Raw genomic sequence first — 24,003 nt, 5'->3', positions numbered from 1 at the left:
AGTATACGGTGGCAGAATGTTTAGACTGGTGTCAGGGCTTATACGGTGGCAGGGTGTTTAGACCAGTGTCAGGGCTTATACAGTGGAAGGCTGTTTACACCAGTGTCAGGACTTATACGATGGCAGGGTGTTTAGACCAGTGTCGGGGCTTATACAGTGACAGAGTGTTTGGACCAGTGTCAGGGCTTATACAATGACAGGGTTTTTAGACTGGTGCCAGGGCTTATACGGTGGCAAGATGTTTAGACTAGTGCCAGGGCTTATACGGTGGCAGGGTGTTTAGACTGGTGTCAGGGCTTATACAGTGGCAGAATGTTTAGACTGGTGTCAGGGCTTATACGGTGGCAGAATGTTTAGACTGGTGTCAGGGCTTATACGGTGGCAGGGTGTTTAGACCAGTGTCAGGGCTTATACAGTGACAGGCTGTTTACACCAGTGTCAGGGCTTATACGATGGCAGGGTGTTTAGACCAGTGTCGGGGCTTATACAGTGACAGAGTGTTTGGACCAGTGTCAGGGTTATACAATGACAGGGTTTTTAGACTGGTGCCAGGGCTTATACGGTGGCAAGATGTTTAGACTGGTGCCAGGGCTTATACGGTGGCAGGGTGTTTAGACTGGTGTCAGGGCTTATACAGTGGCAGAATGTTTAGACTGGTGTCAGGGCTTATACGGTGGCAGAATGTTTAGACTGGTGCCAGGGCTTATACGGTGGCAAGATGTTTAGACTGGTGCCAGGGCTTATACGGTGGCAGGGTGTTTAGACTGGTGTCAGGGCTTATACAGTGGCAGGGTGTTTAGACTGGTGTCAGGGCTTAGACAGTGGCAGGATGTTTAGACTGGTGTAAGGGCTTATACGGTGGCAGGATGTTTAGACTGGTGTCAGGGCTTATACGGTGGCTGGTTGTTTAGACTGGTGTCAGGGCTTATACAGTGGCAGGGTGTTTAGACTGGTGTCAGGGCTTAGACAGTGGCAGGATGTTTAGACTGGTGCCAGGGCTTATACGGTGGCAGGATGTTTAGACTGGTGTCAGGGCTTATACAGTGGCAGGATGTTTAGACTGGTGTCAGGGCTTAGACAGTGGCAGGATGCTTAGACTGGTGTCAGGGCTTATACGGTGGCAGGATGTTTAGACTGGTGTCAGCGCTTATATGGTGGCAGGATGTTTAGACTGGTGTCAGGGCTTATACGGTGGCTGGTTGTTTAGACTGGTGTCAGGGCTTATACAGTGACAGGGTGTTTAAACTGGTGTCAGGGCTTATATGGTATAGATTCTGGGTGATCTCTGACTGTCAGCAGCCAAGTGAGTCAATATTGCTGTGTTGGCAGCAGCTCCAGTTACTAAGAGCTGCAGATGTACACACAGAGCTGGTCTGTGGCTGCTGCATGCGTCATCTAATGAGCCAGACCTGTCCTGGCCGTAAGAAGTGAATAGAACGGACCTGCTACTGTTTACTATGTGATTAGGCACCGTCCTCCTGACTACATGTGTCCAGGAATACGCAGGAAGAGGAAGTCCTCTTGACTACATGTGTCCAGGCATATGCAGGAAGAGGAAGTCCTCCTGACTTAGAGTGACCAGATTTTTGTGGGTCCAACCTGGGACGGGGAGGGGGGCGTGGGGGTTGAAAAGTGGGGAGGACTGAGGAGTGCGCAGCGACGAAGACTGGGGGGAGGGGCTGCGGCAAAAAAATGGGCGTGGCCATGACATTGTATGGGCGGAGCTAACGTAATGATGTAACAGCGAGGCATAAGAAAGCAGTGTTTACGCCATGATGTGGACAAACGAGACTTTGCATCATGGGTGTGCAGAAACTGTGTGATGCTAATAGTATACCGTAACCACAAAGCAGCAAACATAGCCATCTATGACCATTAAATAATAAATGCAGTAACAGTTACCCCGGACACCAGAAAATAAATGCAATGGGCAACATGCCAGCACAAAATAAACGCAATGCGGGCAACATGTCAGTACAAAATAAATGCAATGCGGGCAAACATGTCAGTACAAAATAAACGCAATGCGGGCAAACATGTCAGTACAAAATAAACGCAATGCGGGCAAACATGTCAGTACAAAATAAACGCAATGCGGGCAACATGTCAGTACAAAATAAATGAAATGCGGGCAAACATGTCAGCACAAAATAAACGCAATGCGGGCAAACATGTCAGTACAAAATAAACGCAATGCGGGCAAAATGTCAGTACAAAATAAACGCAATGCGGGCAAACATTTCACCAGAAAATTAACGCAATGCGGGCAAACATTTCACCAGAAAATAAACGCAATGCGGGCAAACATGTCAGTCAGTACAAAATAAATACAAGATCAAGGAACTGTATGGGGGGGGGGGGGGGCATTAGACACTATAAGGGAAGGAGGTGGCCACTAGACATTGAGGTTGGCTGATGACTTAGTCCCGGTGTTCACTTTGTATTTGAGTTTGACACCACTGATCTAGTGGTGAAAGTTTTCTGTGATTATGACATTCCTTTTTATATTTACTGTTTCATATAAGGGCAACCAGATTGCACTCAACTCCATAAAGTTTAAAAAAAGAGGTAAAGTAATGCCTTGTTATAACATTAGTTTAAAGATGGCAGAGGCGTGTGTGTTCCCCTCCTTACCCTGCCCTCCCTAAGCCTATAAACAGCAGACTGTCATCCAAGGCATCAAGCCCTAATTCCTACTGTGCAATAGTCATTGTCACTTTACGCATTAAAGCAGGGGCGTAACTAAAACCCACAGGCCCCCCCTGCAGAAATTCTGAATGTCCCCCCCATGGGACCCGCTCAGGGCCGTTTTGGGGGGCCGGAGGGGGCGCAGCATGAGGGGAAAGCCATGACGGGGAGAGGGGACGGTCCCCCCCTCCCTCACCTCGGGCTCTCCCCTCTGCGCTCCCCTCCAGCCTCAATTACTGTGTGTGGGCAGAGGCAGATCCACATACCTTCCGTGCGTTCCAGCGCAGATGCTTCTCTCTCTAGTGTCTGACGCTACTTCCTATTAAGTCGTGTCAGAGGCTAGAGAGAAAAGCATCCGCACTGGAACGCACGGAAGGTATGGATCTGCTGCTGCCCGCCGCTGCCCACACACAGTAATTGAAGCTGGAGGGGAGTGCAGAGGGGAGAGCCTGAGGTGAGGGGGGGGGGGGCCGTCCCCCCTCCCCGCCGAGTGTGGCCATGGCTTTCCCCTCATGCTGCGACCCCTCCAGCCCCCCAAACATGTCAGTACAAAATAAACGCAATGCGGGCAACATGTCAGTACAAAATAAACGCAATGCGGGCAAACATTTCACCAGAAAATAAACGCAATGCGGGCAAACATTTCACCAGAAAATTAACGCAATGCGGGCAAACATTTCACCCGAAAATAAACGCAATGCGGGCAAACATTTCACCAGACAACAAACGCAATGCGGGCAACCATGTCAGTACAAAATAAACGCAATGCGGGCAAACATGTCAGTACAAAATAAACGCAATGCGGGCAAACATGTCAGTACAAAATAAACGCAATGCGGGCAACATGTCAGTACAAAATAAACGCAATGCTGGCAAACATTTCACCAGAAAATTAACGCAATGCGGGAAAACATTTCACTAGAAAATAAACGCAATGCTGGCAAACATTTCACCAGAAAATTAACGCAATGCGGGAAAACATTTCACCAGAAAAGAAACGCAATGCGGGCAAACATTTCACCAGAAAAGAAACGCAATGCAGGCAAACATTTCACCAGACAAGAAACGCACTGCGGGCAAACATTTCACCAGAATAGAAACGTAATGTGGGCAAACATTTCACCAGACAAGAAACGCAATGCGGGCAAACATTTTACCAGAAAAGAAACGCACTGCGGGCAAACATTTCACCAGAAAAGAAACGTAATGTGGGCAAACATTTAACCAGAAAAGAAACGCAATACGGGCAAACATTTCACCAGAAAAGAAACGTAATGTAGGCAAACATTTCACCAGACAAGAAACGCAATGCGGGCAAAGTTCACCTGGAAAAAAAGCATTTACTCACCTGGCAGAAGTCTCCGGCCTCTGGCGCTCTCCTCCCGGGACCACCTTCCCCCTGCATATCTCCCGCGCTGACAGGGCTACGGCAAGATGGCGCTCGAAGCCCTGTACTGGAGACACAAATAGTCTCCAGTACAGGGCTTCGGCAGCCATCTTGCCGTAGCCCTGCTCGCCTGCCGGTGTCGGAACAGACACCGGAAGAGGAGGCTGGAGCGGGGCTGCAGGCAATGAACTGGCACGACGTCTATAGACGCCGCTGCTAGTTCATGAGGAGAGAGTGGCCAGAGTCCTGAGGCAGGGACGTCCCGCTGCTGAAAGCGGGACGTTTCCCGGGACCTCATTAAGCCTGGGACAGCAGACCCCGAATCCGGGACGCGTCCCGGGCAATCCGGGACGTCTGGTCACTCTACCTGACTACATGTGTCCAGGCATATGCAGGAAGATGAAGTCCTCCTGACTACATGTGTCCAGGCATACGCAGGAAGAGGAAGTCCTCCTGACTACATGTGTCCGGGCATACAGTACGCAGAAAGAGGGAGCCACAACTTCAATTAACCAATGTGGAAAAGGATACCTGAACTGAGAGCGATATGGAGGCTGCCATATTTATTCTTTTTTAACCACTTCGCCGCCTGGGTACAGTATACCTACGCTCCTTTGGACTTGAGTTCCCCGCCCGGAGCGTAGCTATACGCCCCCCCCCCCCTGCCGCTGCCGCTGCTGTCCGCGCTCCTGGCGCTCGTGCACGCTGCCGGCCGCTCGCCCGGAGATCAATGAACGGGAAAAACCATTCGCGTTCGTTGATCTAAGCCCCCCAGCAATGATCGGCTGCTTCTATGAGAAGCAGCGCGATCATTGTGGAAAAAAAAAATGTTTCCCAGCCTCCCTGAACATCCTGTAAGCGTAATTCGGACGCTTACAGGACGCATTCACAAAAATGTACTGTGGCCATCTTGTGGCCAAAAAGTAAAGCTACACCCAAAAACATTTTTTCATATACAAATACATTATTCTACATTATAAATTAACTCATTAACTCCCACACTCCCCAATTGTTATCATTTTTTTTTGTAATAAAAAAAGAAAAAATTACAATAAAAAAAACAACAAATAGTTACCTTAGGGACTAAAATCTTTAAATATTGATATCAAGAGGGTATAACACTGTTACTTTATAAACTATGGGCTTGTAATTAGGGATGGCCGCAAATTAAAAAAAAATTCACCTCTATTTCCAAATAAAATATTGGCGCCAAACATTGTGATAGGGACATAATTTAAACGGTGTAATAACCGGGACAAATGGGCAAATTTCATGGGTTTTAATTACAGTAGCATGCATTATTTAAAAACTATAATGGCCGAAAACTGAAAAATAATAATTTTTTCCCACATGTTTTCCTATTTTCCCATTAAAACACATTTAGAATAAAATAATTCTTGGCATAATGTCCCACCTAAAGAAAGCCTAATTAGTGGCGAAAAAAAACAAGATATAGTTCATTTCATTGCGATAAGTAATGATAAAGTTATAGACAAATGAATGGAAGGAGCGCTGAAAGGTGAAAATTGCTCTGGTGCTCCAGGGGTAAAACCCCTCAGTGGTGAAGTGGTTCAGCAATGCATATTGCCGGGCAGTCCTGCTGATAATCTGCCTCTAATACTCATAGCCACAGCCCCTGAACAAGCATGCAGCAGATCAGGTGACTGAAGTGTGACTGGATTAGCTGCATGCTTCTTACAGGTGTGTGATTCAGACACTACTGCAACCAAAGAGACCAGCAGGACTGCCAGGCAAATGGTGTTGTTTAAAAGGAAATAAATATGGCATACCCAGCAATTTCACCAAACAACCAAGAATGGCGGGTCTCATATTCTGACTTTGCCGCTTCACCCTCTGGCACAACTACTGTCACCATCTTTGTTTATTATTATTTCTTATTTTGTGTGGTGTTTATTACTGCCGCGTTGTCACCCATCACTTGTGATCTCGTCCCTGGCAGGTAAGAAGGCGATCCCCGATGATTTGCTGCAGCAGCTGCGGAACCTGGGGCAGGATGTGGAGAAACTCCTCTCCGAAAATAAAAAGGTTCGTTAACAGCGTAACACTTGGGATCCCACACTTGGGATCAAGTTAAGACGATTTATTGCTCATATGAGGAGGCAAGATACAACTGTCCTTTTATTGGTTCTAGACATCATGGCCCGTGCAGTAGGGCTGCTCACACATAGAGTGGGGCCGAACCTCCGATTTTAGGTTCGCGAACCGGGTTCGCGAACTTCCGCGTAAGGTTCGGTTCGCGTAAAAGTTTGCGAACCGCAATAGACTTCAATGGGGATGCGAACTTTGAAAAAAAAAAAATTATGCTGGCCACAAAAGTGATGGAAAAGATGTTTCAAGGGGTCTAACACCTGGAGGGGGGCATGGCGGAGTGGGATACACGCCAAAAGTTGCCGGGAAAAATCTGGATTTGACGCAAAGCAGCGTTTTAAGGGCAGAAATCACATTGAATGCTAAATGACAGGCCTAAAGTGCTTTAAAACATCTTGCATGTGTATACATCAATCAGGTAGTGTAATTAAGGTACTGCTTCACACTGACACACCAAACTCACCGTGTAACGCACCGCAAACAGCTGTTTGTGTAGTGACGGCCGTACTGGACTGGTGCGCACCATGGCGAGAGTGCAGGTTTTGGTGGCTTTACAGCCCATATGGTCGCCTGGCTGATGAACAGAACAGGTATGCAGTGGTGGGTTCACTGAACAGAACAGGTATGCAGTGGTGGGTTCACAGAACAGGTATGCAGTGGCAGGTTCACTGAACAGGTATACAGTGGCGGGTTCACTGAACACAACAGGTATGCAGTGGCGGGTTCACTGAACAGGTATGCAGTGGTGGGTTCACAGAACAGGTATGCAGTGGTGGGTTCACAGAACAGGTATGCAGTGGCAGGTTCACTGAACAGGTATGCAGTGGTGAGTTCACTGAACAGGTATGCAGTGGTGGGTTCACTGAACAGGTATGCAGTGGTGGGTTCACTGAACAGGTATGCAGTGGTGGGTTCACAGAACAGGTATGCAGTGGTGGGTTCACTGAACAGGTATGCAGTGGCAGGTTCACTGAACAGGTATGCAGTGGTGGGTTCACAGAACAGGTATGCAGTGGTGGGTTCACAGAACAGGTATGCAGTGGTGGGTTCACAGTACAGGTATGCAGTGGTGGGTTCACAGAACAGGTATGCAGTGGCAGGTTCACTGAACAGGTATGCAGGTATCCAGTGGGCTCACTGAACAGAACAGGTATGGTGGGCTCACTGAACAGAACAGGTATGCAGCCAGGAACAAGCTAAGCCTAACTAATCTTTCCCTATGAGAGACAGTCTGCAGCAGCTCGCCCTACTCTCACTAACGCAGGCACACGAGTGAGCGTAATGGCCGCCGCTGCCTGCCTTTTATTAGGGGGGGAGTGGCTCCAGGGGCTAGTGTAGCCTAATTGGCTACACTGGGCCTGCTGACTGTGATGTAGAGGGTCAAAGTTGACCCTCATGGTGCATTATGGGGCGAACGGAACTTCCGCAAAAATTTGCCTGCGGGACGCAAACGCGAACCACTGAAGTTCGCATGGAACCGTTCGCAGGCGAACCGTTCGGCCCAACTCTACTCACACAATGTCTAGCCTGAGGAATCAGAGACTTGACTGTCTCTGCTGGCAATAACCCATCTTTTTATAGAGGTATATTTCCTGACTTAAAGTAAGTGTCCAAGAAGAAAAAAAAAAAAAAGATCCACTAACCTGGGGCTTCCTCTAGCCCGCGGCAGCCGTCCTGTGCCCTCGCCACAGCTCCGGAGGCTCCCGGTCTTCTCCGCTGTAGAACCCGACCTCGCCAGGTCAGTTTCCGGGTCGGCGTCTTCTGCGGGTCACGTGGTCCGGCCGACATCATCAGGGCGGTACTGCGCAGGCGCAGAACTACTACTACTACTGCGCAGTACAGTCCTGATGACGTCGGCCGGACCACGTGACCCGCGCGGTGGAGTGCAGAAGACGCCGACCTGGAACCCTACAGCGGGGTCAGGTTCTGCAGCGGAGAAGACCCGGAGCCTCCGGAGCTGCGGCGAGGGCACAGGACGGCTGGCACGGGCTGGAGGAAGCCCCAGGTAAGTGGATCTTTTTTTTTTACCTTCTTGGATGTTTCCTTTAACTCAACCACTTGGACCATGATTCGTTGTCTGAATGACTGGGCTTGACCTTTATTATCACGTCCAAAAAGTAGGCTGGGTGTAGTCTCACAAACTATTATATGTCTCGAAGCCATGTCTACAAAGGGTGGGGGCTAGTTTAGTTTAGGTAAAACAGAGAAAAATTATTAAAACACATAAATGACTATAATACCAGGTTACATTTACTTTAACACGTAACTCCAGGCAAAGCTTCTCTTTTCAGTTTTGGATGTATCCGAAAACAGATGTAACTTCTGTAAAGTTTTCATTGTTGTCTCAGTTCAGATTGGAGAATACTGGCCCCACCCTTGGTCTTGGGAAGGGTGTCATTATAAAGGAGGAGCCTCTGCAATTGCATGAGGGCCCAGAGCAATGAGGGTCTCTCAACTACTAACCTTCACTCCCTCCCATATGGGACTATACACCAGGTTAGGTGTTTTTGTGGCTACACTTGTTATGGGGGTGAAGAAGATCCTGATGGCCACAATCGATTGATGACCCTTGTGAGATGGGGCCAAAAGTAGTGAGGATCTCCGAGAGAAGACAAGGGAAGGGGTGTGAACATTGAGGGAGCCCCATCAACGTTGTGCCAGGGGACCCCATGAACTGTAGTAACATCACTACCTGGAGGGGCCCAAAATGTGTAAAATCATGTACCGGTAAAACTGTTAAAGAGAAAAGGTACTGGCAGGTTTGCCTTTTCTGACAGCTCATCATCCCCGAAAACTTGCTTTAGACTGAAAAGTTTACTGCACATAAAAAACTGGACAATGCGCCTCGCTTTGCGGCTCTTGATGTCACATGATGTGCAGTGTCGGGAGTCACAAGGCCATTGGCTGCATGGCATGGCTGTGGGGAGGAGAGAGGAGGTCCTGTCCCATAGCCAAGTTTTGCGGAGAGGGGCATAAGTAAGTTAACTCCTTGCATCCCGCTTCTCAATCCGTCCCATCATCCCGGAGCTGTCCTCTGGTGTAGCAATTTGGCTGAAGAGCCCTTTGGAAGATGTACTTGAGTAGGATGAGGACATTCCTACTGGGCATGCACAAGTCTGGTCTGCACATGCCCAGTAGGGATACGTTCAACTACTTGGGGACACAAGTAGTTCCACACAGCTGTTCGACCCAGCAGGACAGATAGCTACGCCGATCAGAGGACAACGCTGATCGGAGGAACAGGAAGACTCACTATCCAGAGCCTTCCCTCTACTAAGGAAAGTATTAAACCTGAAGTGTGTTTTCTCACGTTCAGGTTTGCTTTAAGCGACCTGAGGGGCCAGCTATGCACACACCAGTTTCTGAGCTGAGATGGTTCTGAGCAATCACCTTGGCCCAGTTTCATTTACAGCGTTTACAAGGATAAAATCTCCAATCATCAAATACACAGGGTAACAGTCCAGCCAATGGGAAGTCAGACAAGACATTACTTAAAATCCCGCTCCATGCTCATCTGTCATTGGCCCGTCTCCTCGCTTTCCCCAGTCTACCAAGATGGCAATAAAGTTTTTAAAAAAAGTTTTGTGTTTTGCAGTTTTTCATCACATGTCCCTCAAACCCACGTGTGCTTGTCTTCCCCCTGCAGGATAAATCAGACATCAGGAACCTCCAGAACAGCCTGCAGGAGCTGAACCAGGCCTTACAGACACTGGAGACAAAGACAGATAAACTGGGAGCAGATCTGTCAGAGACTGCGGTAAGAAAAATGGGGGGTGAGTGGTTGTGCAGCATGGAATATCGAATCAAGTAAAACCAGCACCGCCATAGACAGTCATAGGAATTTCGACTAAATCGGCCCTCAGACTAAATTACTATAAAAACAGAGTATTATGGCTGCCAGCAATAGTCGGAAGCTGAATTACGTATTTCCCCACTATACATGGCGGCCTGGAGGGAGAATGGTAATTAACGCCGCCTGGACTTTTTCAGGAGCAGGGTGAGACTTTTTCAGCATTACCCTGCCCCCCAAATTTCCCAGTGGAAAAATGACTGTGGCAAGAATTAGAGGGATACCCTATGAGGACAGAAATGGGGATCAGTGAAGAATTTTGAACCAGGAGAGTTCCATAGCTCCCAACTGTCCCTCGTTTGGAGGGACAGTCCCTCTTTGGGAGCTCTGTCCCTCTTTCCTCCTCATTTGTCCCTCTTTCAAGACTTTGTCCCTCTTTCTATGTAAATATATATATTTCTTTACTAAAAAATGTGTTTGATTGACTCTAAACATTATTCCCATCCTTTAAATTTATCTTTCCAAAATCACCGCGCTTCAACACCCTGAAAAAGATATTAGAAATTGCACATAGTGCCCAGTACTGCACAACCAGTAGACAATAGACACCCCGTGCCACACTCCAGGGGGTAGTGCCACCACCTTATAGGGACTAGTACTCGGTCTCCCCCTTTGTGGATGCACTCACCAGAAGCGCGTCTTGGGTCACTGCATATCAAATCCACAACTCCGGCCAGCCAAGAAGTAAAGCGTGGACCCGTCTCAGCACCTCAGTTTATTAAAATCGTTTTTGCATGCAGGCTTACAGATCAGGCGTATCAGCTCCGGCCGCGGACACCCTCGAGCCACACGTCCCCGTCTGCCCTGCTTCCTGGTATGACGTCAGCGCGCCTCCGACTCCGCCCTACGTGTTTCGTTACTCTACGTAACTCATTCAGGGATTTTCCTCATCCTTTAAATTGATATATTACTAATTTTGAAATGTTAATATGAAGGAAAATGAACCAGGATAGAAAGGACCAATGTGGTTTGAATTATAAAACAACATATTTGTAAAATCACGTATAAATGTAATCAGTGGTACGGAGACCTAATTGCACTCTGTTTCCTTTTTTTTTCTGATCTGCCAGGTTTTTAATCCTTGTATAACATTTCGGACCTTTGTGTCTGGTCAGAGGAAGTGTGCACCTGCATATGAGCTCCTTGGTGTATATGAAAGCAGCTCTTATAGTTCCCGCTGAACCATTTGTCTACAGGAAGTTTTACGGGCTGAACGACAGCTCTCCCTGCTGCGGCTCAAATCCCTGGCGGTGTTAAATACTATTCCCCCTTCAAGTCATACCAACTTGGAGGGAGATGTAATTCGGGGTCTGGCGATTACCGGAGCCCCGAATTACTCTTGCGCGGAGGGGGTGCAGCATGGTACTAGCGCTGTGACAACGCCCAGCTTTGCCACTCAGTACTAAACCCTGAAGTAACCTCCTTCGCCTGGGCAGTGGTGGAGGATCAGAGGACAGCATGGGAATCCCCTGGAGGATCCAGAGCGGTGCTGGGCAAGCTACGGCCCGTGTACCGGATACACTTCCTGCGTCTGGGTCTCCATGGCAGGGCCGGTTCTCCCATGAAGAAAGGTGAAACATTTGCATCAGGCGCAGATATTACAGGGGCGGCGTGTCTCCTACTCTAACAGCATGCAGTCAGAGTAGGAGGAGAACCGAGAGGAGAGTTAGGTGAAGAGGTCATCATTGGGGAAAAAGAGCAGCTTGTTGTGCTGTATGAGGAGCCTGACAGTGAGTGAGGAGGGGGGAGGCAGGAGAGCATCATTGGGGAAAAACAGCTTGTTGTGCTGTGTGAGGAGTCTGACAGTGAGTGAGGAGGAGGGAGACAGGAGAGCATCATTGGGGAAAGCAGCTTGTTGTGCTGTGTGAGGAGTCTGACAGTGAGTGAGGAGGGGGGAGGCAGGAGAGCAGCATTGGGGAAAAGCAGCTTGTTGTGCTGTGTCAGGAGTCTGACAGTGAGTGAGGAGGGGGGAGGCAGGAGAGCAGCATTGGGGAAAAGCAGCTTGTTGTGCTGTGTGAGGAGTCTGACAGTGAGTGAGGAGGGGGGAGGCAGGAGAGCAGCATTGGGGAAAATACGTACAATTGCTCAACAATATGTATCAAACCTCCCAGGTGCTAGCACTGGTAATAATAAACCACCCCAAAATACAGAACACCAACACCAGTTTAGCTGCACTCATAAGAGAGAACCATTTATTGCACAAAAATATGCTTCACTGTTTGAAAAATTTGAGCAAAAAACCCCCAATAAATATAGGGTATAAATTGCATAAATCTAAAAATGACAAGATCAAATTGGGGCCCCAATACATCTGACAGAGAAAAACCACTCACATCGCCACTCACTCATAAATATGCAGGGATGGGAATTTATTCCAGAGATGCAATAAATTATGCAGTGATTAGTATCACCAATTCATCATGATTAGCTAATCAAAAAAAGGGGCTTTCTTCTGAAGTAAAGTGCACTTTTAGATAGAAAAAAACTGCATATGCAAAAAATAGTTCCTATCAAGGAAATCCTATGTATGAATCAAGCAATCTTCTGTTATACCCATATAGTCCATGTGAGATGGTTAGCAGCCTCTCTGCATCAAAAACAATGTAGTACTGAGGCAATGTCCCAATAAGGTTTACTTGTCATAATAATGATAAAAAAGCAGCATACGACCTGGTAGATGAAAAAAATCACTTAAGGGCAGCTTAAAGGGATACTGTAGGGGGGTCGGGGGAAAATGAGCTGAACTTACCCGGGGCTTCTAATGGTCCCCCACAGACATCCTGTGCCCGCGCAGCCACTCCCCAATGCTCCGGCCCCGCCTCCAGTTCACTTCTGGAATTTCTGACTTTAAAGGGAAGGTCCAAGCAAAAAAAAAAAATGAGTTTCACTTACCTGGAGCTTCTACCAGCCCTATGCAGCCATCCTGTGCCCTCGTAGTCACCCACTGCTGCTCCAGTCCCCCTCTGGCAGCTTTCTGACCTCGGAGGTCAGGGCCACATTGCATACATTTTTACACATTCCCGCTGGTGCAGGAACATTACCACATACATTTTTACGCGTTAGTGGTGCAACGCGTACATTTTTGTTCCTGCACTAGCTGGAATGCGTAAAAATGTATGCAATGTGGCCCTGACCTCCGAGGTCAGAAAGCTGCCAGCGGGGGACTGGAGCAGCAGTGAGTGACTACGAGGGCACAGGATGGCTACATGGGGCTGGTAGAAGCCCCAGGTAAGTGAAACTCATTTTTTTTTTTTGCTTGGACCTTCCCTTTAAAGTCAGAAAACCACTGTGCCTGCATGCCCGTGTCCTCGCTCCCGCTGATGTCACCAGGAGTGTACTGCGCAGACACAGACCATACTGGGCCTGTGCTGTGCGCTCTTGATGACATCAGCGGGAGTGAGGACACGGAAATGCAGGCGCAGTGGTTTTCAGACTTTAAAGTCAGAAATTCCAGAAGTGAACTGGAGGCGGGGCCGGAGTATCAGTGAGTGGCTGCGCCAACACAGAATGTCTGCGGGGGACCGTTAGAAGCTCCGGGTAAGTTCAACTCATTTTCCCCTGACCCCCCTACAGTATCCCTTTAACCACGTGCCGATCAGCATGATTGCAAACTGTATGTGTGATTATCAGTCCTTGCCACACAATTCCTTATCCAGTTAGCTGATAGCGGTGATATCCCTTCCAGACAGTTCACATAGAAGGTAGCTGGACTGCAATGTGCATTCCCCTCAGCACTTCATATAAGTATGCAGGCTACTGCCTATTTCCACTTATCTGTATACTGTGCTCTGCTGCCATAGGATGTAGTAAGCAGGGGATAACAGGTAACCACCACGTGGGAACTGCCCAAACATTCAAATCATCCAGGACGCACACCAGCAGCGGCCATCGCTAATGCATTTCACTCCTCAGCAGCTTGTTGTGCTGTGTGAGGAGTCTGACAGTGAGTGAGGAGGGGGGAGGCAGGAGAGCAGCATTGGGGAAAAGCAGCTTGTTGCGCTGTGTGAGGAGTCTGGCAGTGAGTGAGGAGGGGGGAGGCAGGAGAGCATCATTGGGGAAAAGCAGCTTGTTGTGCTGTGTGAGGAGTCTGACAGTGAATAAGGAGGGGGTAGCCAGAAGAGCAGGATTGGGAAAAAGCAGCTTGTTGTGCTGTGTGAGGAGTCTGACAGTGAGTGAGGAGGGGGGAGGCAGGAGAGCAGCATTGGGGAAAAGCAGCTTGTTGTGCTGTGTGAGGAGTCTGACAGTGAGTATGGAGGGGGAGGCAGGAGAGCATCACTGGGGAAAAGCAGCTTGTTGTGCTGTGTGAGGAGTCTGACAGTGAATGAGAAGGGGGGAGGCAGGAGAGCAGCATTGGAGAAAAGCAGCTTGTTGTGCTGTGTGAGGAGTCTGACAGTGAATGAGGAGGGGGGAGGCAGGAGAGCAGCATTGGAGAAAAGCAGCTTGTTGTGCTGTGTGAGGAGTCTGACAGTGAGTGAGAAGGGGGAGGCAGTAGAGCATCATTGGGGAAAAGCAGCTTGTTGTGCTGTGTGAGGAGTCTGACAGTGAGTGAGGAGGAGGGAGGCATGAGATCAGCATTGGGGAAAAGCAGCTTGTTGTGCTGTGTGAGGAGTGTGACAGTGAGTGAGGAGGGGGGAGGCAGGAGAGCAGCATTTGGGAAAAGCAGCTTGTTGTGCTGTGTGAGGAGTCTGACAGTGAGTGAGGAGGGGGAGGCAGGAGAGCAGCAGTGTGTCATGTGACTTGCACAGCAGACGGGAGGAGGTGGCACTGCTGTCCATTCCGAGGAGGAATGGAGTGGCTGAGCAGTGTGTCACAGACTCACAGCCAGCGGGTGTGCTATTGTGTTGAGCTGCAGAATGTCATGTGAGAACATTAAATGAAGCAGAGTAAATTGTCAGGTGCTGTGCGGTCATTCCAAATTGGAGAAGGAGTGCATCCTCACAAGTTTGCCTCAGGCAGCAAAAAGAACCAACCCTGCTCTATGGCCACAGGGCGTCACGTGAGACGATGTCACGATGTGCCAGTATATTACTAGGAATGCGGCCCACGGTCTGCAGCAAAGTTTGCCCAGCTCTGATCCAGAGTCTTCCCTTTCCTTAGGTAAGTATACTTTTTGCACTGTTTAACATGTCGGAAGTATGCCCGATCTCAATGTTATCTTTGCTCCCCCTGCACCCGCTGTGTCGTACACTGATTGTCATCCCTCTGCCCCCTTCATAGCTACAGGATGTACTGCTAGCCTGAAGGCTAGACATGTACAGCATCGCTCCCTGATTTGTTACCCAAGGGATTGTTTCTTGATCCCTGATGCTTGGGGGTAATATTTGATTCTTCTCTCTCATTTACTCCTCACATTAACTCCCTAACCAGCTCCTGCCATTTCCAACTGAAAAACATAGCACGTATCCGACCTTTTCTCTCCCATGACACAACCAAAATGTTAGTACATGCTCTTATTATATCTCGATTGGACTATTGCAATATATTGCTTGGTGGACTTCCAACTAACCGACTAACACCGCTCAATTCTGTACTGAACTCTGCTGCTCGACTCATTCATCTCTCCTCTCGCTCTTCCTCTGCTGCTCCTCTCTGTCAAGCTCTTCACTGGCTACCAATTAATAAGAGGATTCAGTTCAAACTCCTAACCCTAACCTACAAAGCTCTCCACAATCTCTCTCCCCTGTACATCTCCTCACTAGTCTCCAGATACCAACCCAACCGCAATCTCACATCTGCACACGAGCTTCTTCTATCCTCTTCTACAATTACCTCCTCACATTCACGTGTACAAGACTTCTCACGTGCCTCACCCCTCCTCTGGAATGCCCTTCCACAACACATCCGCCACTCTCCCACCTTTGAAATCTTTAAACGCTCCCTCAAAACCCACCTTTTCCGACAAGCATATTCTCTAGCGTAGGCCATGCACCCACTAAATAACCTAATTACGCACTGCCTGTACATATACTGTATACTTCCCCCACCTCTTGGATCCACCCCATTCCTTTAGATTGTAAGCTCGCAAGGGCAGGGCTCTCACCCTTTTGTGTCATGGACTGTTATTAATTTAATTGCTTGCACTCTGTTAGACATTTATACATTTTAGTCATCATGTTAAATCAAATTGTAATCAGCAGTGCTGTATCTTGTATCAGTGTTCATATTTGATGTATATCATTGTCTGTATCATTATGTATCCCTTGTTTGTTTTCTTACATTGTAAAGCGCCACGGAATATGTTGGCGCTTTATAAATAAATAATAATAATAATAGTATATTTTTTACCCCCCAGATCCAATCATTTTCACGATTGGAAACAGGATCTGAAGTAATAATTGCATGGTGTGTACCAACGTTAAAACTTTACAGATTGGATGTTATCAATTATAAAATCTTGTTAAAGAGAACCCGAGGTAGGGTTCTAAGAATGATATCTGCACACAGAGGCTGGGTCTGCCTATGCTGCCCAGCCTCTGTTGCTATGTAGTGTCCCGCCAGGCCCCCCCTGCGCTCTGCTATGCCCCCATAAATCACAGCCGGGCTGTCGACACTTAGCGTGTCACAGCGGGCTGTGTTTACCTATGTAGTGTCACTCTCGCCGCTCCCCCCGCCTCCTGCATAGCTCCGGTCCCCGCTCACGTCCCTTCCCTCCCTGCTGATTGGAGGGAAGGAACATGGGCGGGGACCGGAGCTACGCAGGAGGCGGGGGGAGAGGTGATAGTGACACTACATAGGTCTGCACAGCAGAGCGCCGGGGGGGGGGGGGGGGGGGCTGGGGGGACACTACATAGCAATAGAGGCTGGGCAGTATAGGCAGACCCAGCCTCTGTGTGCAGATATCATTCTTAGAACCCACTTCGGGTTCTCTTTAACAAGATTTTTTAACGCTGGTACACACCATGCAATTATTACTTCAGATCCTGTTTCCAATCGAGAAAATGATTGGATCTGGGGGGTAAAAAATATACAGCCTACTGATTGCAAGTGACCGATTCCAAGTACAATATCAATCTGTTCCTGGATCAGAAGCAGATTGGACATTCTGAAAAATATTGATACTGGCTATCGATCCGTGTGTATGTCCTTTAGATTTATTTTCGATCGATATCCAATTGGAAAAATGATTTAAAATCTGGTCGGATTTTGAAAAAAAAGGCATACATGTGTACATTAGCTTTCTTCTATATTTGATCAATGCCATATCTTAATATTGATCTGATCCCTTGCTCGAATAAAATCTGAAGGGAAACTGCATGGTGTGTACCAGGCCTTAGGGTGTGTTGGCAGTATCAGCAGGATTACTTTAAACTGCAGTATAATAAAGCAACCACAAGATGTCACTGTCTGTAAAATGTGATGATGATCTCTAAGGCATTGTTATTTCCTGTATTCACTCTGTATGCTCTCTGTCCTAAGTAAGCTGCATTTCCTGACGGTGGTGTTTTATCACGTTTTGTTCAGTAAAGAATTCTAACTTGTTAGACTGGGTGCCTATCTGTGTGTGCAGACCACTAAGCTCCATCACTATTACACTATACTATGGTGGCGGTGCAGCAGCCTGTCATCTCATAGGGAGAAGCTGAGGATCTCTGTGCTGGTAGTAAAATTTTTAGTTAAGCTGCAGTACACTAAAGCAACCACAAGATGTCACTGTCTGTAGAATGATGTGGAGATCTCTATGGTATTGTTATTTCCTGTATTCACTCTGTGTTCCTCTCTGTTGTAAGTAAGCTGCATTTCCTGATGGATGGTGATGTAGGATATATCTCTGCATGTTTTTCTTCAGTAAAGAGTTCTAACTTGTTCTAACTCTGCTCGATCGACCTTATGATGCAATATATTTATCGAATTTAAAGTGAATCAGTGCCGCAACATGGCTGTCCGATCGATCTTTCCATCTATTTATGGCCCAAATCAGTTGGATTTATTTATTTATGTTAAGTATTTATATAGCGCCGACATATTACGCAGCGCAGTACAGAGTATATATTGTCTTGTCACTAACTGTCCCTCAGAAGGGCTCACAATCTAGTCCCTACCATATAGTCATATGTCTATGTGTGTATTATGTAGTGTATGTATCGTAGTCTAGGGCCAATTTAGGGGGAAGCCAATTCACTTATCTGTATGTTTTTGGTATGTGGGAGGAAACCGGAGCGCCCGGAGGAAACCCACACAGACACGGGGCGAACATACAAGCTTCTTGCAGATGTTGACCTGGCTGGGATTCGAACCACGGACCCAGCGCTGCAAGCTTTTGTGAAGTGAATCTGACCTAACTGTCTAGACTTATACTCGAGTATATACAGTAGCTGTCGATCTGGCCACATTTCATTCTCTCCTGCTGTAGACGATCACACGCTGCAGTCTGATTGGTTGCTGGGAAGCCTTGCACCGGCTTAGCATCTGTATAATAACTCACGTCAGGCCACATGTTCTGCACTTGCTGGATTGAGCGATGTGTGATTGGTTGCTGGGAAGCCTTGCACCTGCTTAGCATCTGTATAATAACTCGCGTCAGGCCACATGTTCTGCACTTGCTGGATTGAGCGAGGTGTGATTGGTTGCTGGGAAGCCTTGCACCGGCTTAGCATCTGTATAATAACTCACGTCAGGCAGCATGTTCTGCACTTGCTGGATTGAGCGATGTGTGATTGGTTGCTGGGAAGCCTTGCACCTGCTTAGCATCTGTATAATAACTCGCGTCAGGCAACATGTTCTGCACTTGCTGGATTGAGCGATGTGTGATTGGTTGCTGGGAAGCCTTGCACCGGCTTAGCATCTGTATAATAACTCGCGTCAGGCCACATGTTCTGCACTTGCTGGATTGAGCGATGTGTGATTGGTTGCTGGGAAGCCTTGCACCTGCTTAGCATCTGTATAATAACTCGCGTCAGGCAACATGTTCTGCACTTGCTGGATTGAGCGATGTGTGATTGGTTGCTGGGAAGCCTTGCACCTGCTTAGCATCTGTATAATAACTCGCGTCAGGCAACATGTTCTGCACTTGCTGGATTGAGCGATGTGTGATTGGTTGCTGGGAAGCCTTGCACCTGCTTAGCATCTGTATAATAACTCGCGTCAGGCAACATGTTCTGCACTTGCTGGATTGAGCGATGTGTGATTGGTTGCTGGGAAGCCTTGCACCTGCTTAGCATCTGTATAATAACTCGCGTCAGGCCACATGTTCTGCACTTGCTGGATTGAGCGATGTGTGATTGGTTGCCGGGAAGCCTTGCACCTGCTTAGCACCTGTATAATAACTCACGTTAGGCCACATGTTCTGCACTTGCTGGATTGAGCGATGTGTGATTGGTTGCCGGGAAGCCTTGCACCTGCTTAGCATCTGTATAAGAACTCGCGTCAGGCCACATGTTCTGCACTTGCTGGATTGAGCGAGGTGTGATTGGTTGCCGGGAAGCCTTGCACCGGCTTAGCACCTGTATAATAACTCACGTCAGGCAGCATGTTCTGCACTTGCTGGATTGAGCGAGGTGTGATTGGTTGCCGGGAAGCCTTGCACCGGCTTAGCATCTGTATAATAACTCGCGTCAGGCAACATGTTCTGCACTTGCTGGATTGAGCGATGTGTGATTGGTTGCTGGGAAGCCTTGCACCGGCTTAGCATCTGTATTATAACTCACGTCAGGCCACATGTTCTGCACTTGCTGGATTGAGCGATGTGTGATTGGTTGCTGGGAAGCCTTGCACCGGCTTAGCATCTGTATAATAACTCGCGTCAGGCCACATGTTCTGCACTTGCTGGATTGAGCGATGTGTGATTGGTTGCTGGGAAGCCTTGCACCTGCTTAGCATCTGTATAATAACTCACGTCAGGCCACATGTTCTGCACTTGCTGGATTGAGTGATGTGTGATTGGTTGCTGGGAAGCCTTGCACCGGCTTAGCATCTGTATAATAACTCGCGTCAGGCAGCATGTTCTGCACTTGCTGGATTGAGTGATGTGTGATTGGTTGCTGGGAAGCCTTGCACCGGCTTAGCACCTGTATAATAACTCACGTCAGGCCACATGTTCTGCACTTGCTGGATTGAGCGATGTGTGATTGGTTGCTAGGAAGCCTTGCACCGGCTTAGCATCTGTATAATAACTCGCGTCAGGCCACATGTTCTGCACTTGCTGGATTGAGCGATGTGTGATTAGTTGCTGGGAAGCCTTGCACCTGCTTAGCATCTGTATAAGAACTCACGTCAGGCAGCATGTTCTGCACTTGCTGGATTGAGTGATGTGTGATTGGTTGCCGGGAAGCCTTGCACCGGCTTAGCACCTGTATAATAACTCGCGTCAGGCCACATGTTCTGCACTTGCTGGATTGAGCGATGTGTGATTGGTTGCTGGGAAGCCTTGCACCTGCTTAGCACCTGTATAATAACTCACGTCAGGCAACATGTTCTGCACTTGCTGGATTGAGTGATGTGTGATTGGTTGCTGGGAAGCCTTGCACCGGCTTAGCATCTGTATAATAACTCACGTCAGGCCACATGTTCTGCACTTGCTGGATTGAGTGATGTGTGATTGGTTGCTGGGAAGCCTTGCACCGGCTTAGCACCTGTATAATAACTCACGTCAGGCCACATGTTCTGCACTTGCTGGATTGAGCGATGTGTGATTGGTTGCTGGGAAGCCTTGCATCGGCTTAGCATCTGTATAATAACTCGCGTCAGGCCACATGTTCTGCACTTGCTGGATTGAGCGAGGTGTGATTGGTTGCCGGGAAGCCTTGCACCGGCTTAGCATCTGTATAATAACTGGCGTCAGGCAGCATGTTCTGCACTTGCTGGATTGAGTGATGTGTGATTGGTTGCTGGGAAGCCTTGCACCTGCTTAGCATCTGTATAATAACTCGCGTCAGGCCACATGTTCTGCACTTGCTGGATTGAGTGATGTGTGATTGGTTGCCGGGAAGCCTTGCACCGGATTAGCACCTGTATAATAACTCGTGTCAGGCCACATGTTCTGCACTTGCTGGATTGAGTGATGTGTGATTGGTTGCCGGGAAGCCTTGCACCTGCTTAGCATCTGTATAATAACTCGCGTCAGGCCACATGTTCTGCACTTGCTGGATTGAGCGATGTGTGATTGGTTGCTGGGAAGCCTTGCACCTGCTTAGCATCTGTATAATAACTCACGCCAGGCCACATGTTCTGCACTTGCTGGATTGAGCGATGTGTGATTGGTTGCTGGGAAGCCTTGCACCGGCTTAGCATCTGTATAATAACTCACGTCAGGCAACATGTTCTGCACTTGCTGGATTGAGTGATGTGTGATTGGTTGCTGGGAAGCCTTGCACCTGCTTAGCATCTGTATAATAACTCACGCCAGGCCACATGTTCTGCACTTGCTGGATTGAGCGATGTGTGATTGGTTGCTGGGAAGCCTTGCACCGGCTTAGCATCTGTATAATAACTCACGCCAGGCAACATGTTCTGCACTTGCTGGATTGAGTGATGTGTGATTGGTTGCTGGGAAGCCTTGCACCTGCTTAGCATCTGTATAATAACTGGCGTCAGGCCACATGTTCTGCACTTGCTGGATTGAGCGATGTGTGATTGGTTGCTGGGAAGCCTTGCACCGGCTTAGCATCTGTATAATAACTCACGTCAGGCAACATGTTCTGCACTTGCTGGATTGAGCGATGTGTGATTGGTTGCTGGGAAGCCTTGCACCTGCTTAGCATCTGTATAATAACTGGCGCCAGGCAACATGTTCTGCACTTGCTGGATTGAGCGAGGTGTGATTGGTTGCTGGGAAGCCTTGCACCGGCTTAGCATCTGTATAATAACTGGCGTCAGGCCACATGTTCTGCACTTGCTGGATTGAGTGATGTGTGATTGGTTGCTGGGAAGCCTTGCACCGGCTTAGCATCTGTATAATAACTCACGTCAGGCAACATGTTCTGCACTTGCTGGATTGAGCGATGTGTGATTAGTTGCTGGGAAGCCTTGCACCGGATTAGCATCTGTATAATAACTCGCGTCAGGCAGCATGTTCTGCACTTGCTGGATTGAGCGATGTGTGATTGGTTGCCGGGAAGCCTTGCACCTGCTTAGCATCTGTATAAGAACTCACGTCAGGCAACATGTTCTGCACTTGCTGGATTGAGCGATGTGTGATTGGTTGCTGGGAAGCCTTGCACCGGCTTAGCATCTGTATAATAACTCGCGTCAGGCCACATGTTCTGCACTTGCTGGATTGAGCGATGTGTGATTAGTTGCTGGGAAGCCTTGCACCTGCTTAGCATCTGTATAAGAACTCACGTCAGGCAGCATGTTCTGCACTTGCTGGATTGAGTGATGTGTGATTGGTTGCCGGGAAGCCTTGCACCGGCTTAGCACCTGTATAATAACTCGCGTCAGGCCACATGTTCTGCACTTGCTGGATTGAGCGAGGTGTGATTGGTTGCTGGGAAGCCTTGCACCTGCTTAGCATCTGTATAATAACTGGCGTCAAGCCACATGTTCTGCACTTGCTGGATTGAGCGATGTGTGATTGGTTGCTGGGAAGCCTTGCACCGGCTTAGCACCTGTATAATAACTCGCGTCAGGCAGCATGTTCTGCACTTGCTGGATTGAGCGATGTGTGATTGGTTGCTGGGAAGCCTTGCACCGGCTTAGCACCTGTATAATAACTCGCGCCAGGCAACATGTTCTGCACTTGCTGGATTGAGTGATGTGTGATTGGTTGCTGGGAAGCCTTGCACCTGCTTAGCATCTGTATAATAACTCGCGTCAGGCAGCATGTTCTGCACTTGCTGGATTGAGCGATGTGTGATTGGTTGCTGGGAAGCCTTGCACCGGCTTAGCACCTGTATAATAACTCGCGTCAGGCCACATGTTCTGCACTTGCTGGATTGAGCGATGTGTGATTGGTTGCTGGGAAGCCATGCACCGGCTTAGCACCTGTATAATAACTCGCGTCAGGCAACATGTTCTGCACTTGCTGGATTGAGCGATGTGTGATTGGTTGCTGGGAAGCCTTGCACCTGCTTAGCATCTGTATAATAACTCGTGTCAGGCCACATGTTCTGCACTTGCTGGATTGAGTGATGTGTGATTGGTTGCTGGGAAGCCTTGCACCTGCTTAGCACCTGTATAATAACTCGCGTCAGGCCACATGTTCTGCACTTGCTGGATTGAGCGATGTGTGATTGGTTGCTGGGAAGCCATGCACCGGCTTAGCACCTGTATAATAACTCGCGTCAGGCAACATGTTCTGCACTTGCTGGATTGAGCGAGGTGTGATTGGTTGCTGGGAAGCCTTGCACCTGCTTAGCATCTGTATAATAACTCGCGTCAGGCCACATGTTCTGCACTTGCTGGATTGAGCGATGTGTGATTGGTTGCCGGGAAGCCTTGCACCTGCTTAGCATCTGTATAATAACTCGCGTCAGGCCACATGTTCTGCACTTGCTGGATTGAGCGATGTGTGATTGGTTGCCGGGAAGCCTTGCACCTGCTTAGCATCTGTATAATAACTCACGTCAGGCAACATGTTCTGCACTTGCTGGATTGAGTGATGTGTGATTGGTTGCTGGGAAGCCTTGCACCTGCTTAGCATCTGTATAATAACTCGTGTCAGGCCACATGTTCTGCACTTGCTGGATTGAGTGATGTGTGATTGGTTGCTGGGAAGCCTTGCACCGGCTTAGCATCTGTATAATAACTCGCGTCAGGCCACATGTTCTGCACTTGCTGGATTGAGCGATGTGTGATTGGTTGCTGGGAAGCCTTGCACCGGCTTAGCATCTGTATAATAACTGGCGTCAGGCAACATGTTCTGCACTTGCTGGATTGAGCGATGTGTGATTGGTTGCCGGGAAGCCTTGCATCTGCTTAGCATCTGTATAATAACTCGCGTCAGGCCACATGTTCTGCACTTGCTGGATTGAGCGATGTGTGATTGGTTGCTGGGAAGCCTTGCACCGGCTTAGCACCTGTATAAGAACTCACG

The 24,003-nt window shown here is 48.4% G+C and overlaps 1 protein-coding gene across 4 annotated transcripts in view; it reads left to right on the top strand.

The window, feature by feature from the left end:
• C7H16orf96 (chromosome 7 C16orf96 homolog) overlaps positions 1–24,003 on the top strand; it is a 103,693-nt gene that overhangs the window by 42,547 nt on the left and 37,143 nt on the right. For all 4 annotated transcript variants that reach the window (XM_068243586.1, XM_068243587.1, XM_068243588.1 and 1 more), the window contains exons 7-8: positions 6,036–6,121; positions 9,831–9,941. In XM_068243586.1, coding sequence (XP_068099687.1) covers positions 6,036–6,121; positions 9,831–9,941 — 197 coding nt within the window. The remainder of the gene's footprint in view (positions 1–6,035; positions 6,122–9,830; positions 9,942–24,003) is intronic.

This window comes from Hyperolius riggenbachi, chromosome 7, assembly GCF_040937935.1.
Source record: "Hyperolius riggenbachi isolate aHypRig1 chromosome 7, aHypRig1.pri, whole genome shotgun sequence".
In the NCBI taxonomy this organism is placed as follows: Eukaryota; Metazoa; Chordata; class Amphibia; order Anura; family Hyperoliidae; genus Hyperolius; species Hyperolius riggenbachi.
This window is presented reverse-complemented; position numbering and strand designations above follow the sequence as displayed.